This window comes from Molothrus ater, chromosome 8 (assembly GCF_012460135.2).
Source record: "Molothrus ater isolate BHLD 08-10-18 breed brown headed cowbird chromosome 8, BPBGC_Mater_1.1, whole genome shotgun sequence".
NCBI classification, from domain to species: Eukaryota; Metazoa; Chordata; class Aves; order Passeriformes; family Icteridae; genus Molothrus; species Molothrus ater.
Window position 1 is genome coordinate 7,340,111 of NC_050485.2, and position 18,422 is coordinate 7,358,532.

At 37.7% G+C, this 18,422-nt stretch overlaps 1 protein-coding gene across 1 annotated transcript in view; it reads left to right on the forward strand.

Annotated features, from left to right (window-relative positions):
* The window catches only part of CCDC6 (coiled-coil domain containing 6), a 51,202-nt gene that overhangs the window by 24,930 nt on the left and 7,850 nt on the right, over positions 1-18,422 (forward strand). The window contains exons 3-8 of the mRNA XM_036385496.2: positions 2,032-2,160; positions 7,092-7,195; positions 8,479-8,639; positions 11,166-11,322; positions 14,485-14,585; positions 18,294-18,418. Coding sequence (XP_036241389.1) covers positions 2,032-2,160; positions 7,092-7,195; positions 8,479-8,639; positions 11,166-11,322; positions 14,485-14,585; positions 18,294-18,418 — 777 coding nt within the window. The remainder of the gene's footprint in view (positions 1-2,031; positions 2,161-7,091; positions 7,196-8,478; positions 8,640-11,165; positions 11,323-14,484; positions 14,586-18,293; positions 18,419-18,422) is intronic.

Consider the following 18,422-nt stretch of genomic DNA (forward strand, 5'->3'; position numbering starts at 1 on the left):
TTGAGAGCCTGGATTACCTAAAAATAGATTGTACAAGGTCATAGTGTGGGGGATAAATGATGGTTCATTTTCTAAGGGGAACTTCATCCACTGGCTCCATTACTTCATAAAAACACTTCCCACTATCCCAGAAGTAAACCAGCACAGTAAGGAAGGAAGGCAAACATGGCCCTGCCTTGTATGAGGACACTTGTTTCTGCAGAGACAGAGTATTGCTGTAGTTGTTTAGAATGAGCTGAGGCACGCACTGCTGCTGCTAGGCTTTGTGTTTGTTAGCCCCATTCTCACTTCAGACTAGTCACTGTCTCTCTTGCACCAAACCCATCTCTAATCTTACAGAGCTGAAAATTCTCTTTCAGTTTTCATATGCAATTCAAGGTCTGTAAGACATTGGCATCAAGGTGACACTTTCTAACACATTTTTCCCTCTCCATAGCTGTGGCAGGTGTATCTGTAAACCATTGTTACTATAATTGCATATAATTCAAATCAGTTGGGAAAAACTCTTACTTTACTAAGTAAAATAAACACTAGCCACCTGTATTGTACCAGGGGATATTTTCTCATTGTTAGCAATTCTATTCTTCAGCATTAAGGTTGCATCAATAACTAGATTTTGATTGTTTTGGTTTGTTTTTGTAATTAAAGGAAATAAAAGGGAAAAATTATTGTACCCTATGTAAGTGACAGACACCACTCATATATTTTGGGGGTGTTAGTAATATTTTTCTCTCTCTTTGTAAAATGAAGTCAATATTTTCTGTTCTAAGAGTTTGCTATTCTGGTATTTGTTTTAAATTGTGAAAAATGAGATCTCAGCATTGACAAGCCCTGAAAACACAACCCCCAAACTTTTCCCATATCTATATTGCCAAGTAGTTGGTGTCTGCCTGTTGCTCTTCCTCTCTGAGCCTTTGCCTTGATCTCTGTGGCAGGCTGCACTTCACAGACAAATTTGTCTCTAAATAGGAGAAAAAGGAGCTGAATTAACAAATGAGCAATTTTAGCTTGTTTCAAAATCCAAGTCTGTTCCTTCACTGTGGCTATCCAGCAACCTTGATTTGTGTCCATGACTGCAAGGTGTCTCCATTTCCTCAGGTTTTCCTCACACATTTAACACTGTGGTCTTACAGATTGTTATGTGCTAGCCAGAAGAACTGGCATAGAAAAAAGAAGCAGGTGGAAAAAGGTGCTTGCAATTGTCAGTGGATGGTCAGAGCACAATGTAACGACACCATTGTCTGTTGGTGACATTTGCTTTTTCCCAAGGCAGGTTCACATGTTTGTACCATGGTGCCAGTCACACTGTTCTATCCACAGGCAGACTTAGATCCCTGTCTCAGAGGGACTCTACTCCAAGCCATACTTTATCTTAAAATGAGGGGGGATTTTTGTTTCCATCTGCTTGAGAGTTAAATTTTTCTTCTCCATTGGACATGTTAAATGAAAAAAATCCTTTCAATATTAAGAAAACATGTAACATTGATTTGAAATAACCAGTATTTTTATGTCATCAGGACAGTTTGATTTTAATAGCATAGGAATATAAATTAGAAATTGTTGTTGTTGTTTGTAAACTAGTTGTACAGCAATTTCATTAGTATGATTTCAGTCACGATTTTCAGCTTTCAGCTGCCTGGAGAAGGAAGTGCTAAGACCTGCATTTTGTGATTTGGGTGCTTTTGAGATAATGCATTTAGATTGAAATTAATGCTTTTGTGAACATCATGATAGATTTTTACTTTGGAAATGTCTATAATACATTATATATAGTATATAAAATAACCTATTTTAATTTGACTGAATTCAGTAGTTGGAATTACTTTTCTCTGCATTGTACATATGCAGCACAGGTTAAAATGTTCTTTTTTGTGGGGCTGTTGGGCGGGTTGTGCATTTTCAAGTTTTTTGAGAAGCATCAGTAGAGAATTTAACATGCAGGAGGAATAAATGTGTGAATAAATATATAAAAGGTGCATAAGTTCATGCTCTTATTTGTTTAAAATATTTACATGTCTCCTAAATTTTTAGCTGCAACATGAGAAAGCTGAACTGGAGCAGCATTTAGAACAGGAACAGGAATTCCAAGTGAACAAACTGATGAAGAAGATTAAAAAACTGGAAAATGATACAATTTCGAAGCAGCTCACCCTGGAGCAGGTAACTCTTTCATTGCATCATTATATGACAGAAAAAACCAAGTCCTTCTTTTGTCTTAGATTTGACTTAATGTTTTAAGTGTTTAAGAAACTGGACAGTATCAAGAATATAGAAAAGTCAGTTCAGCTTCCAAAGCAATAGAAAAGTAACATAGTTTATTGTGAGAAACTTGAATTAGTTTTTTTTCATGGACATTATATCTATAAGTATCTATAGTATTATATCTGTTATAGTAGCCTTTTTATGGACCTTCATGTCTGCTGGACAGCTGTGACTTTTGCAAATGCAGCTTTTTTGTAAATAGTGCTGCCTGTTGCTGTTCATCATCTTCCACTCATGCTGCTGGTGAGAAAAGACTGTCACTTCTGATGGTGTTAAGCACAGTAGTAAATGATCTGTTTGTGGTCTGGTTGTGCTCTAGGTCACCTTGTGGTGGCAGCTTGGATAGCACAGCCCTGCCACTGTGAGTTGTCAGCTGCGTGTATTCTTCAGAAGCCTTGAAGTTCGACTGCATCCAGCTCCCTTTCTCCCTAGACAGTCATGAAGATTGCAGAGATAAAACACCCCTTGTTTGGCTGTGTTTCCACAGGATGTTTAGACATTGGGAATGCTCATGTCTGATTTTAGGCATCTGCATCTCAATGGTGTCAGTAGGAGACCTTTTGGCTTAAAAGGTAAACTGGTGAAACCTTTAGGCTTGTAAAGGACTCTAGATTTTCTGGTATGTGCAGGTCCAATAATTCAGGTGATGTAAATATAGTGTGTTATCTCTGTGATTTCTTCTGCTGTGGAACTTTTTTGTTGCTGGTAATCTGAATTGTTACCAGTTTTGTATGAGTGTCCTTTTTCTGTTGGCCTGGATAAATTAGTCCATGGCTATCTAAATGATGAAGTGAGTTCTCTTGATTCTCATGGTAACATTCTATATGGGGAGACCTATGGAACAAAGTGAAAAATTAAAAGGTAGGAATGCATAGTTGCCAACAGATCCTTTACCCAGCATGGAAATTAGCATGAGGTTGAAATAACTCTCTTAGCCACAAGGTGGTGGTGGCTGCCACTTAATCAAAATGCAAAGTAAGCTTAACATACTAAGCTGTTGTAGTCTTTGAAATGTTAGCATGAGCCATGGCTGAAATCTTCATGGTATTATTTTAGTCTAATTCTGGACAGACTGACTTGTGAAATCATAAAATTTGAAACTTGTTACTACATCTAAATGTCAATGATACACTTTTCAAAAAGCATAGAAGCACAAAGGTACCTGGCTTTGAAAACTTTGTGAAGATGTTAAAATTTGGCTGTCAGTCTTGCTTAGAAATTCCATGTGAATTTAGTGTAATTCACAGTATGCCTTTGGTTTCCCTCACAGTAAGGTAGAGTAAATGTCAGGTTACTTAGGGCTGCAGCACACTTTCTTTCCTCACACAAAGTGCTGATTGTGCTAATTAACCAGCTGAAGCAGCAGCCTTGGGGCATGTGCTGTACCTAGCAAGAAGCAACCCAAAATTGTGAGGAGAGTCACATTGCCTTTATTGCACACAGAGAGAATTTAGGAAGAGGGATTGTCACAATCTGCAGCACAACCATCAGAACACCTGTTAAACACGGCTTGGAAGGAGAACTCCAACACTGCTTGGAGCTGGGCTACATTGAGATCTGTCACTAATCAGTGAGCAGATAATTACAGCATATGTTCCCTGAAATGTTGTTTTTAAAATAGAGAGGGTGAATTATCTGTGCTTTGTGTTCTTTCTTTCTCCTTTCCTTTTTTTCATCTGAACTGCTTATACCACAGGTGATCAGGAGGCAGCTGATTTCTGGTGGTATAAAATAGTATTCCTTAATAAAAATTAAATTGGATCTTAGAATTCACATGTGCCCTGAAATAATTTCTTAAGTCAGCTTTTAGTCAGGAGAGCATTCTTCTCTGAAGGCAAATGGTGAAGAAATTTACAGCATGTGACTATTTCATTAACTGAATGACTCAGTTAAAACGAGCAATAATGTTCTGTGTTCCAGTTCAGTGGTTTGATAGGAAATAAATAGCTGTCAGGATTGCCCTACAGAGGCCAAGTGTGTGTACTCTTGCTGTTACTATTTTTAATTGCTTTTCTATTTCATACAGTGCAGTGAGAAACTAGAATTGGTGCAGTTAGGAGATGAGAAATAACAGCTAAACTGCTAATAATCATCTCCTGTGTCTGCTTTGAAAGGAGAAGAGCATGAGATGGTAAAATCTTTGGGAAATACTTTCTTGGAAAGCAGCAGAGAATTAAAGCTACAAAGGGCATGGTGGAGATGAGGAACAGAGAAGCAAAATTTGGGATAGTGGGCTTAGGCAGAGATGAGTATATTCAGCTTTGATTTGGAAGACCTCCATTTCAGGAGGGAACAGTTGTGCTTTTTAGTAAGTTGGCAAGACAGCTGACAAATCAATAATACAGGAATACACATAAAATGGATATTCTAGCTGCATTTTGAAGTAAAATAAGTGTGTGTGTGAGAGAGAGAGAGAGAGCAAGAAGAAGCAGAAGTTGGTGGTGAGGAGGGTTAAAAGGAATTTTACTTTTTCTCTGAAGGGAAGTTTAAGGTCTGAAAAGCAAGCAATGCTTCCTTGTTTCAAAGGTCAAAATCAGGTGATGCTTGATTGGAATGTAGCTCTGAACCCCTGTAAACTGACACTTGTATGACAGAGCTACTGAGCATAATCCCATCCTGCTTATTTTATTTCAGAATATTACCACATTGCTAAAATAGTTACTGACTGGAGTACGTTTCAAAGTTCACCTGAAACTATCGAGTACCAAGCCAAATATACCAATTCTTTGAATTCACAACTCTCAGCAGGATGCTCCACTTGCCTCTGCTGTTGGTGCCATTCAAGGTGCTCTTCCTCCAAGCTTGAAAATCCTGACAGTGGGAGAAAGTGGCACAACACTCATGACAAGAAAGGAAGATCCTTGTTTCCAGTATGTTTTCATACTGCTGGAAATGTGGAGTTCTAGATCTGTTTCACCTGGTTTCTTTAGTGTTTTGTCAGAGCAGCTTCAGGACACAACACAAGGCTTATTTGTGTGTTGTTGCTGATGGTTTGACTTTGCCATTGTGCACGCTCACCTACAAGCAGATTTATAATTAATGGACTCCACTGCCTTGGTGATGGTTGCTATAATACTAAATGTAATCTTAGATTTTTCAAATCCAGGCTTATAAATAATTCACTCTGTCTTTAAATTCCGGTGTGCTCTTCTTCCTACCATTAAAAGATACGGATTTCTTTTCACCTGTGTGTTCATGTGGGTTTGTTTGTTGCTAGATCAAAACATAGTTGTAAAAAGACTAAGGGTAGTGAGTCTAAGCCATGCTGCATTGAAATGGCTAGCTGTGCAGTGTAGTGGAGATCTGGGTTTTGCTAATGCAGAAGCACAGTGTGCACATTGCCAGGACATTTTCTGTAGTTTCTTCCCTCTGCACATTCCCAGCCCCAGGCATTGGCCAGACTGGCTGTGGAGCCCTGAGGCAGAGTGCCCTGTGCTCCTGGGGCTGAGCCCTTTGCTCTCCTACCACTCCACGTCCAGCCATGTTGGGAACAAAGTGTTGCTCAGGCTCCAAATTCTCCTCCTTGTGGGAAGGCTGAAGCATGTTGCTCCTGACTTCTCTTTTATTGAGATGTAGGTTCCCTGAGCTGTTAGTGTTCATCTGGAAACTCAAACATGGAAAGACTTGCTAGACAGTGATTCTAAGTATGTTCCCTATTACTCATCAACATATGTCTGCTTTTGCTCACAGTAACTAATTCCTCTAATCTTTAAAGGAGAAAGTTTTACATTCATTAAACTGGTACCTGAAGTGTGTAAGTTTATATTTTGTTTGGGTTTCTCAGTGTTAATTTAGTGGTTAGCACTAATAGTTTACAGATTTACATGCTGCAATAGCCCTTCAGCCAGTGATGTAGTAAATGGAAAATGCTTATTTCTGTTTTCAGTCTTTCCATTTTCCTATGTGAGATTTTTTGCCCAGCAGAAAAGTGGTGTTAACTAAGCTTGGCTTGGAAAAATGCTTCCATGCTATTTTCCACCTGTAAAGGTGTTGATCTGTTCTCAAATATTTTGTTATTGACAACTTCTTGAGCTGTATTGCTACAGAGTAAGATCAGCTGTGCCTCTTAATATTCTCTTCTTAATAATACTTGTATTGTATTTCTACTTAAATACTAATAATAGGTTTCTTCCTGTGTAGGTCTACATTATATCTTCTTTATTAACTTTAGAGTAGAAGGTTCTGCATTGTATGTTTTATTAACTTGTAGTAGAATCAAGAATGCTTGTTCACACAGTGAGTGAATGTGATTAATATCAAGTTAAGCTTTAAATTTTATAAAACCTTTGCTAAGATAGAATTACATCGGTTTTGCTAGTAAGGATTGATACAGTACCACTTAAGGCAGTTCATGTAACTTTTTCTTTAATATTGTTATGTCCTTTACCTAACACTAGGCACACAAGGCAAACGTGGCTATTCTTCTATTTCTGGATTACTTAACTGTAGTTCTTCCACCAAAAACATCTAAAGCTTTTTAAAAGATTAAACATTACTGTTGTGAACAGTAAATTCAATTTGAATTTCATAGATTGATGGTATAGGAGATGTCTTTAAATAGGTTTGATACATCATCAGTACCTGCATGTCTAGGGTTCATGCTCCTGCTTATTGGCCAGGGACAAGTTTTCTGAGAAGAGCTTGTGTTAAGGAGATAACAACTGTGCAATCTCGATTTTTCCAGTGCATTGTACCTGAATTGTGTCTCTTCTTCCCCCTCTCCTTGCTCCTGTGAAGCATTACATAAAATGGTGTTGGAGCTTTCCTAATGACAGTTCCTTGCAAAATATCCGTGCCCATCATTTTCAGTAATTGTTTTTCCTCTGCAGCTAAGACGTGAGAAGATTGACCTTGAGAACACTTTGGAGCAGGAGCAAGAAGCGCTAGTGAACCGTCTCTGGAAGAGGATGGATAAGCTTGAAGCAGAAAAACGGTTTGTCCTCTTACAGTGCACTTGTTACTGTGGGAAAGGTTTTTTGTGGCATTCACATTCTCTAGAAAAATCCCTTTGCCCAGGATTTTTCTCCTGGAAAACTGAGAGGCCTTGGGGAAAAGGAAAACAATTCTTATCTCATTTGCTTCTCCTGTGTTGTGCTCACATGTGGAATGTGTTTGGAGATTGTTTACCCACAGGTGATTGTTTCATTGGATTCTGCTGGGAGTTGTTTTGGCTCATTGGCCAGTTGGGGCCAAGCTGTGTCATGAGTCTGGAAAGAGTAATGAGCTTTCATTATTATCTTTTTAGCATTTAGTAAGTATGCTTTCTGTATTCTTTAGTACAGTATAGTATTCTTCAGTACAATATAGTATTATAAAGCAATAAATTAGCCTTCTGAGAACTTGGAATCAGGTGCATCATTCCTGCCTTTTTCAGGGAATTCCCAGCAAATACAATAGTTTTTAATATATTATGTCTGGATTAAATATGTTCATCTCTGTCCCACAAGAGTTGTCTAATCTGTGAAAATCTGGAAGATGAAGCAGTTGTGAAGTTCCTTGTTAGCATGATGCCACATTATTGATTGCTTAAAGTAGATAAAACTAACTAGTATAAGAAATTACCTAGGAAAGCCAGAAGGAATTTATTGATTTTTTTTCTACTGCTGCTAACCTCCTTTTAAAGCTTCTGGTTTGTGGTCAGCCTTAAATTCATGGTATTTTATTGTGTTTGTGATATGAGAAGCTCTTGTTTCTTCCCTGTCTGCTTAAAGAAAACTTGAGCTTTTTCTGAGTGGTGTGCACTCATGTCATTGAGACTTCCCAATGCTTCTTTAGTAGAAGTTAAGACAGTGACTCTTTATTGGAACAGCTAAAATTAAAAATACATATGAAAGCAGCCATCTCTTAAATGTTATAATAACAAGAACTCAGTTTGAGGAGGAAATAGGAGAGACTAATGGTTAATGATTATTAATACCTGATATTTTTACATGTCTATTGTTATGTTAATGTGACCCTCTGAATCTTGGCTGGGGCCTCAGAAAACACCTGAGCCTGAATGAACTGCAGGTTTTGTAGTTTACTATGACAACAATTTTTACCTTTTTTATTTTAAGTTAAAAACTAAACTTTCTAACTCCTCCCCAGTGTATCTCCCCTCAAACAGTAGTTAAAATAAACCCTGCATACCTTTTAGAATCCTTGCAATGGCTTTCTGGGGGATGCAAGAGGTTTTCATTAGAATGGAAGGTAAAGTTTGTACTCTTTTTCATACAGAATTTTGCAGGAGAAATTAGACCAGCCAGTATCTGCTCCACCATCACCCAGAGACATATCAATGGAGATAGACTCTCCAGAAAATATGATGAGACATATCAGGTTTTTAAAGAATGAAGTGGAGAGGTTAAAGAAACAACTGAGAGCTGCACAGTTACAGCGTGAGTAAACGACTTGTTTCAAATATCTCAAGTTTTTGCATTGTAAGATTTTTATATGTACTTTCTTGAGTTTGAATTGAAGGTAGAAGTGGAAAAACGTGGGGCAGGTTCAGATTACAACATTTTCATAATTGCAGTGTTATTGCTTGTTGATGTATTTATACTGTAGTTTAGAGGGTTCTTTAGCTTTGCTAAAAGGATGCCTGAAAGAATCAAAAAATAATCCTTGACTATTTTGTGCCATAAAAATATGTATCTATCTTTCTTTTCAGAAACTTAACAGTATTTCAACATACACATTTTTCAAAACATATTTTTAATGGCCTACTTTGTAGGAGTCCTGTTGCAAATTAAGAATTACTCAAAAGAATTAACAGCTAGTGAAATAAAGGTCAGCTGTATGTAAGAATTTCACTTGTTAATGATTGTGGCAACCTGAGGCAGCTGTTGCACAGTATAGTAGCATTAATTTGCTGTGTCCTTTCCTATGTAAGATGGCTCTGAAGCATAAAGAGCTGTTCCATAACACATTCCTGTTGTGCAGGGCTGGGGCCCCTTGGCCAGCAGTGGGAGCTGCATTTGCCCTGCCTGCCCAGGAGGGGACTGTGCACTGAGCACAGCTGCCAGGAGGCTGCTGGCACCTTCCCTTGGATTTGCAGTGCCAGTCCTTCATTCCCTCCTGCTGAATCTGCAGTTCCTGTCTGGGAGGCAGCAGTTGTGCCTGGTTCTGAGTCAGTAGCGTTGCAGTGCAGTTGGTGAGTGAGGAGATGTCTCAGCACATGGCCAGAAAAATCTGGGCAAATGCAGAGCAAGTCAGGATCAGCCCCCTCTGGCCAGCCAGGCTCACTGGAATATTTCAACCTCCATTTAGAGAAGGAGATTTCTAAAGGCAGCAGCCTTCCTTCAAGACAGGATCAAGAGTGCTCTTTTGCAGAGACCTTGTGTACAAGTTTGTGGCATTAATAATTTGTGGCTGTTAAAAGAAGATAAGGACAGCTAATCTTTGTACTTGCAAATTCTGCACTGCAGCCTTCACTGACTGAAGTTCAGAACAAGAGCAAGGCCTTAGATGAAAAGTACTCTTTGTGCAAATCCAGCCTAATTAATTTCATTTCAAGTATCCTCTATTTTTTAAGTGGTTTCTTTTTGAACTACTGTCATTTAGAGTAAAAAATTGAAAGCATTAACGCCAAATTTACATTGAAAATAAGAGCTTGGTTTAAAAGGACTCTCTCCCTTTGTGAACAGGTTAAACAGAACTGCAGTACAAAGGGCAGAGCTGGTAGGAATGGTGGATGTGCCAGCCTGCAAGCAGAAGATGAAACTGAAATGCAGTTTTCAGATTGCTGTTTGTAATACATGGTCATTAGAGAACCTCTAGTATTCTTTTTAAGTACTTAATGAAATCTGCTTATGAAATTCTGATACTTGTATTACATTATTTATTTCTGAAACACTTCTAGGAACTGGTGTGGTATGATAATAGTGTTCAGGAAGTGGCGCTGTTACATTTAAAGGTGATATTTCCGCAGAAGAGAGATAAATCACGTGTTGTTAATAGTTTGGGAATAGGTTTCTGAAGCAGGAATATTCTTTACCTTGAAAGTTGTTGCATAAAGGAGTGATGACAAAGCATGATGAATTGTTTTGGGTTTTCTTAATGTCAGGGATTTAACTGCAAGCTTGCTTAAATGTTACAAAATCTCACAAAATATATTGTGTGTCTCATAAGACTTCATCATATATTCCATTTTATTTAAGTAATCTGTCACAAAACTTTGTAACTTTTCATAATTTGACTTTATCACCTTAAATAATCTGTGGTACCAGACCATTTAAGTGATGTTTGCTGAAGTTGTTTAGAACTGACAGCTCAAATTGCCCTTGGATGTAGAGTGGACCTCTTGTTGGTTTTTAACACTAAAATTGAATACAGTTTTAATATTAGTATTTTAATATTGGTGCATGTCCTGTTGGACAGCTTCTATGATAAGACATGTAATTGAAAGAGTGCTGTAGAATATATATAAGGTAGGAATTTTAATACAACTTTGAGTTTGGAGTTTCAGAACTTGTGCTGTTGCTTCCTCTTTCAAAATGGAGATATACCTTTAAAATAATTTCTTCAGTGTGTTGCAGGAAAATCTTGGTAAATGTGGAATAGCAATATTTTAATGGAGCAGGAATCAGTATTTTTTCTTAATGGTTTTAGTAATGTTTTCTTAATAAAATTTTTCTTTCTTTTTAAATTTATTTAAAAAAATACTTTTGGTTCATGTTGGTGAATTTTGTTTGTTTTTCTTACATTTTATTTTCAAACTTGATGTCAAACAATAGTTTATTTTAGTAGCTACTGTTCTGAATTAGGCTTTGAACTAATGACTTCAAGGTGAAAATTTTCAGTGATCTATCCTGAGCATTTTCTACACCTTCATCTTGAAGTGTTGGAGTAAAATTAGGCACAACATACTTGGCTGCCTGAGAAATTGAATTTTAATCAACTTTTAACAAAGCTGTGAATTTCAGACTCAGAGAAGATGGCACAATACTTAGAAGAGGAGCGACATATGAGAGAAGAAAACTTGAGACTTCAAAGAAAATTACAGAGGGAAATGGAACGTAGGGAAGCTCTCTGCAGACAACTGTCAGAAAGTGAATCCAGCTTAGAAATGGACGATGAAAGGTTTGTATTTTTTTGGCCATCCAGATGTGTTGGACTTATTTATCATATTTATACTACTTTTTCAATATTATGGAAGAATTTTAGAAGTAACTTGTATTTGGGTTTAATATGCATATTAAATTCCAGCCTAGTCCAGGAATTGTATCAGTGTTGTACAGAATTTGCATTAGTTTTAACAGTGAGTAAGAAAATATTTATAGCTGAAGATTGTTTTGGGGTTTGATAATATATATTGAAATAAATACAGCTGTGGAGTTGAAAATCAGGATAATTTGATCACAACACTTGTTTTGTCCCCAACTTGGTAGCTGCAAGGAATTCTGTGAGGTAGGAACAGCATCTTTAGTGGGGCCTGATTTGTCCTTTGCAGAAAGTAAAATATGTTCAGCCAAATACAAAGGGATACTGTCTAAAACCTTTGAAAGAGGAAGCATTTCCAGAACTGTTGGGTTGTCCTTGATGTCCAAACCATAACATCCTTGATTTTTTTTGTCTTTTTTGCAAGCTGCTTTGCTTGCCTTGACTTTACAGATAGTCTTGAACCTTTCATGGTGTATATTGTGCCTTCTGGTGCTCCCTCATATCATAGAAACATGACAGTGTTATATCTTGAAAGAGGTTTTAAGTAAATTTTGAATAAAACATTCTTAGTTCTTATCAAATGCTCATTATTTGGTTGCATTGTTGTGTATTATTTTGGATTTATGGTTGTCCTTTAGAATAAATTAAAAAGTTACTCTGTGCTTTGTATTTTTTCTGATACTGAGAGATTTCTGTTTCCTCTTGGGTCCTTAATATATTTGTTATAAGGTTTAATTTATCAGAAACAAAGTACCAGATATTTTGTGGTAGGGAGTACCCTTAAAGGTCAAAGTAGTGTGTTCATTCTAATGAAACACCAAGGCAACTTGACCTGTATTGCTTTAGCATCTGGTATTAAGATGTAGCAGATGCTATATAAGTTAAATTGTTAGAAATAGGGGATTCTGAGGTTAGAATTTTTTCTTATTAGGCTTACCTTTTCTTCCACTCTTTATAGTGGAATGGAAGTACAGTCTAAATCAATGAGAATTACCAGTATTAATCCAAAATTGTAGAGTATCATAATAATTTTTTTATTGCCCACTTGTAAGTAGTGGTAACCAGGAAGATGCAGGAAAATTTGATTAACTATTCTGTGCTTTTAAGAAATTGTCATGTCTGATTTTTTTGGTACTACAAAGGCTTGACAGAATAACTCCAAATCTGGTATTTGCAGTGTAAGTAATAGAAAGCAAAGTGAGGGACAAAGCAGGCATTAGTAGTTAGCCTGAGAAGACAAAATACTTGCAGGACTATGTACAATCAGGATTTTAAAATGTCAATTTTTGTCAGCTTACATCTTCCTAAAAATGATGGTGGTGATGGGTCAGCTATGCATCTCTTTCAGTTGCATTCTGTTAGCTGATGATAATTATTGCTTATAGCTGAGAGTAGGTGAAGATCCTTTCCTGCATGTAAAGGACACAGCTCTCCCAAAGCCTCTTTCTCCAGACCAGCAATAGCTTTGTCTTAATCCTCCATCCTGTCTTTTGGAGTAGCAGGGTAATCCCTGAAACCAGGACACATGGCTAATGGGGTGCTGCTGTTGCACATCACCTGAGGCAGGTAGTGGGATGACTTTGAGGAAACTGTTTGTGTAGGATGCAAGAGGATTAAATCAGAGATGCTGCCTTGCTGGAGCTCACACACTGGTCTGCATTGGAACCTACTGTGTGTTGCAGAGGTAGCTTAGTTCAGTTTCACTTGCCCCTGGTAGCTCTTTAAAAAACTTGTATATTTAGTTAAACCCTAATTTGTTAGTTTTCTGTTGTTCTCTATTGGAACTACTTTTATTACCTGGTCTACCCAAATTCAAACCAACTTTGGTATCACCACAGTGTACTGCCTGTGCTAGGGCATGTGGCTTGTTAACTCTGAATATCCTGGGTAAAAACCAGCAAGATGCAGTACCAAAAAGTGTATGGACAGACCTCAAAGTAGTCATTGGGAGTTCCATCAGATAGGAGTAATGTTAAAGCTGTTCCATGTTACTGGGTTTTTTTATTATGATGGGGTTACTAAGTGCAGTTACTAAGAATTCCCAAGAACACACAGGTAGGAGACAAGTAAGTCAAAGGGCTGTTAGGTAGCACATTTGGCCTGCTGCTCTGCTGTGTCCAGTAAAGAAACACAGCTGAATCTAGTAATATAAACCCATGTGCACTGATTTACATCCACCTGGAGAAGGTGAGCAGGGGGGCATCCAATCTAGAGAGTGACTGAAAAATCTAAGTGGAGAGTGCCTAAGCAACCTGGGACTGCCAGTGTAGTACTGTGGGGAAAAAACCCACAAAATCTCTTGAGGTAAAAACAGTGAGTGACAAGTAGGAGCAATTGGTGTTATTTTTATTCTTTTATATAGCACTTGATATCTGTGAAGAAGCTTTACTGTAGTCAGTGAATAAAGGACAAATAAATATCACTAAAATTATTACAGGTGGGGAAAAATGCCTTGCCTCATGTTGTGATCTGTTCAGTTTATCATAGTGAGGTGTGGGATGTGTCTTGCAACACAGCCTGGAAGTACCTTTAGTGGGATGGTCCTGAGCTGAAAATGTCTCTCTCTTCCAGTGGCAGAAGATGGGATGAGCAAATGTTTAAATGTTGGGGCCAGAGGGATTCAAGTAGGAAACAGGACATGTTTTAATGCTATGGCTGATCAGCTGTTGGAATAAATTGTTAGTACTTTAATGATTTCTTCACCCTTTTTCATAATTTCAGATTAGTGCTGAATGCCTTTCTGGAAGATACACTCCAGCCAACCAAGCTTTTGAGTTCAATGTAGAAATGATGTGTGAAGTGCAAGAATGTAGAATGGGTCAGATTGGATGACATGGTTTACATCTCTGACCTCAATACATACTATTTAATCATATACAACTTACATGGTTTTAACTGCAAATGCCTAAGAGAAGTCCAGCCGTTTCCATGGAAAGTTAAGCCAGTGTCAGCAATGACAAGAGTTCCTGTCATGACTTCCTAATGTGATTCTTATGGGAATTGAAAAAATCACAGTGAAACATTTAAAACATGGCACATTTTAAAGGTTTGATCTAATTATTCTTTGCCTTTTTTTGTTAGATATTTTAATGAGATGTCTGCACAAGGATTAAGACCTCGCACTGTGTCCAGTCCTATCCCTTATACACCCTCACCAAGTTCTAGCAGACCTATATCACCTGGTAAATATTTAACCCAGTTTCTAAAATTATTGTATGCATCACATAGTAACGTGCCCTATTAATATATTTAGGTCAGTAGCCTTTCAAAGCTAGTTTGGAGAAAAATCCTGCATCATAAATGCAAGAATAGTTTTGCCTTAGGTATCTTCTAGTGCAGCATGTTCTTGGATGGTGACCAGATATTCTGTATTTCAGATCTGTGGACAGATATTGGATATCAATTAAGTAGCTATCACTTGAACTTTATTTCTTTTTTGCTCTTTTTTTCTCTCTTGCTGTCTTTTTATTCCCCCTCCCTTCCCACACAAGCTGCTCAACAAAACACATAAATCAAATGGATTTCTAGAGTCTGATGAAGAACTAGCAATGAGATTGATATTGTGCTCTGAATCACAACTTCTTAGAGAAGTTTAATTTTGAACATGTTGGAAAAAAAGTCAATTTTCATTTTAAAAGCCAGAAATGGCTTTTGTACTTCTGCTGTTTTCTGTTATTAAACAATATCTGTAAAATTAATAATTCCTATCTCACATACTTTGTATAACAGAAGCAAACAAACCTTTTCTGAGTTTTTCATTACTGAATATATTTTAAGTCAAATGAAATGCATTTGTGTTACTAACACATTTATTGACTGAAATTTAAAATCCCTTAAAATTGCATTTGGACATTGATTACAAGTTGTTGGCAGTGGGTATTACATGGTGCTCACAAACACCTGGTACATAACAAAGTGAATTGTGCATGCCTGGCTTTCCCACGTTCACCTTTAGAACCTGCCAGGCAGATGAGATGTGCTCTGTGTTGACACAAGATGGGAATGAGACATTTTATTACACAGGTCTGCTAGAACATATAAATGTCTTTAGATCCTTGAATTTTCAAGGCTGACTGTGGTTTCTCAAAGGACTATAAGTAGTTTTCATCCAGGTGTTGCATGTATGAAGTCCAGCTATGGCCATAAGCCATGTTATGGTGTTAGAGATTAGCAGTGTGACTATGAGTTTTCAGAAGGCTTTTGCATTTCTGAAATAATCCAAATGATTTGACTTCCAATGTTTTGCAAGGTGTGTTATCAAGAAAATGATTCACGTTTTCTTACCCCTTTCCTGTAGCTGGGTGTACAGAGGTGTAGTTGTGCCAACAGCTGCTCTGGAGGAACAGCACCATTTGTGGTTCTCTGTGTGCAGCATTTATAGCAGTACAGTATCCAGCTGCAGGTTGGATCTGCAGTCACACAGAAATTACAGCTCTGTGTGGGACAGAATACCTGCTAACTTACATCATTTAGCAATGCTCCCTGCTCAGGTGCTGATGTGTCAGTGCAGGAGAACTCTGTCAGTTTATTCCTACACTGAGACTGAAGTGCTTTCCTTGTTCCCTGTGGACTTGGTTTCCCATCAGGAGTTGATACAAGACTGAAAATTTTATCCCACAGACAGAAAATGCTGAAACACAGCTGAAATTACTATTTCTAGCAAGAGTTTAGAAGTTTGGAAATGTTGGTGTGGTAAATGTTCCAGGCTAGCTTGTCTGCGCAGGCAGCTGCATTAATCTCCTTTTCATCTGATAAATTAATATCAGCAGTTGGGAAGTGTCAAACTTGAGAAAAATAGAAGCTGCAGTTTGTTAGAGAACTAATGAGATCAATTGGGAATTTTGTAGAGCTGTCTGGGATAAATTAATGCAGTAATGGATGAAAACAAATAGGTTTTGAGAGTATTTTGTATCTAAAGTAGTACAGTAAGATGATGCCAGAAGTATCAGCACAGAATAATAAAACAGCTGTGTGTTGCATCAAGTATTTGTATGACTTGGCATATTTCATTTGGGAAATGACATGCCCTGAATATGTGGAAGCAGAATTTGTAACCAGTTAGAAATGCTGTAATTACATGTGGATAGCTGATTGAATGGATCAGATACTGGCTACTGAATTCCAGAGTCTTTTGTGCCTGCGTGGCTTGGGATACTACTTTTGAAGACTCTTTGAAGCTGAGATACTGCTGAGATTTCTAGCAGTGATGTGTGCTAGAAATCTTCTAGAACTTTGAAGATAGTGTAATTACTGTTGCTCCTAGGCAGCTGGGGATTAGTTGTTCTAATTATCAGTTATTCTTCAGTGTAGCTACTGTTCTGTGCTTTGCTGCTAGATAGATGTGTGGGGCTGCAGAGATGAACTGTCCTGAGTGTATGTGCACTGCTCTGGTTTTGTTTCTTTGGCTGCCATATAGACTTGCATTTTTCAGCTTGTGGAGCTGGATTATTCCAAAGCAGTTCAGAATTGCCACATTACAAAGGTGGCTCTGTTTTGCCCCTTATTTCCAGGCTCTTACCTCTGGCTGCCTTGTCACCTCCCTGAACATTGACTTGTTTCTATCCTTGTTGCTTACAAAAGCACTTAAATATAACACATGTGCTCTACAGAGAATTAGATTGTGTAGTCAAAAAGCAGATTAATTTTGTTGTTACTCTGTAGTGGCAGGGATTTCATGGGTATAACTTGTAATTTGCACCAGCCATACATTGACAATGCAACAGAATCAAACAGAATTGAAGGAAGCACAGGCAGGTTTTGTTTATATGACTTCATTATTGATCTGAGGCTTGTTCTGTTTTCTTGTCCAGATCTTGTCTCATCTCTTGTAGTCAGAAGCACAGGTGCATGCAGACAGAGATGGTGCTGGGTGTTGCTGCAGGGACATTGTTCTGTATTGGTTTAGTATTGAAGTGTGAAAACTGTTAAATCCAGTGTGGTGTTATAAAAGTTTAATAGGCCTTCAGAAATGTTTTCTGGTCATTATTCTCCAAAGCAGTTGCTTGAGTCTAATTGTAAACAGCTGAGAAAAGTCTTGTCTCCTTCCTTATGATACTTTTGTCAGAAGGCAGAAAGGAGCAAAAGGTTTTGGAAAATGTGCTCTTTTGAGAAAGTCAAGCTGTTCAGAACACTTTAGGTGTGAACTTGAAGCATTTGGCAGTTGCTGTTTCTGTTTTACTGTTAAATAGACCTCTACAGGAACTCTGCATTTTTATAATTGAGTTCTTACAAAAAGGAAGTATTTGGATGAAAGAATTAGATATTTGCAATTTTGAATATTGGGCTTTCCTTAATGTAGATAAACCAAGTTGCAATTTTAAATGTTAGTTGCTGGCCTAGTCCAGCTAGTAACATTTTCCAGCATGTTTTCATTTCCCAGTCCCAAAGGTCTTTAAAATGCTGAGGCAAAAGAGAAGATTTTCTGCATACCTCAGTGCAGATCTGGTATGCTTCGGAGAAGCCACCTACATCCAGTTTTTTTGTGGAGCCTCATTGTGACCCAGTGCTAGATGGCTTCTCCAGGCAAAACCTCTCTGCTTCTTCAGACTGTATGTATTTCAGGGAGCCATTTCCTCTGTGGAGAAATGGAAATAATTATGGACTAGAACTAAGCTACTATGGGAGTCTTACACCATTTATCTTTAGTGAAAAGTTACGTTTAACATCGTATAATGTATGTTTGAAACATATGGTAGTATGCTACAGGAAAAGAAAATAATTTGCATCACACTTGTCAGTACAATTAGTATTTTCTAGATGGTTAATCTGTAGCACTTACCAGTTTTTAGGCTATAATTGATTCAGAACCAAAAAAATAAAAAAAAACCCTCACCCTTTAGTTTTTAATATCAAACAAGAATGTTGATGTTACCTTGTTTTAACAATTTTAGGTCTGTCATATGCAAGTCACACAGTTGGTTTCACACCACCAACTTCGCTGACTAGAGCTGGAATGTCTTACTACAATTCCCCAGGCCTTCATGTGCAACATATGGGACCATCCCATGGTATTACAGTAA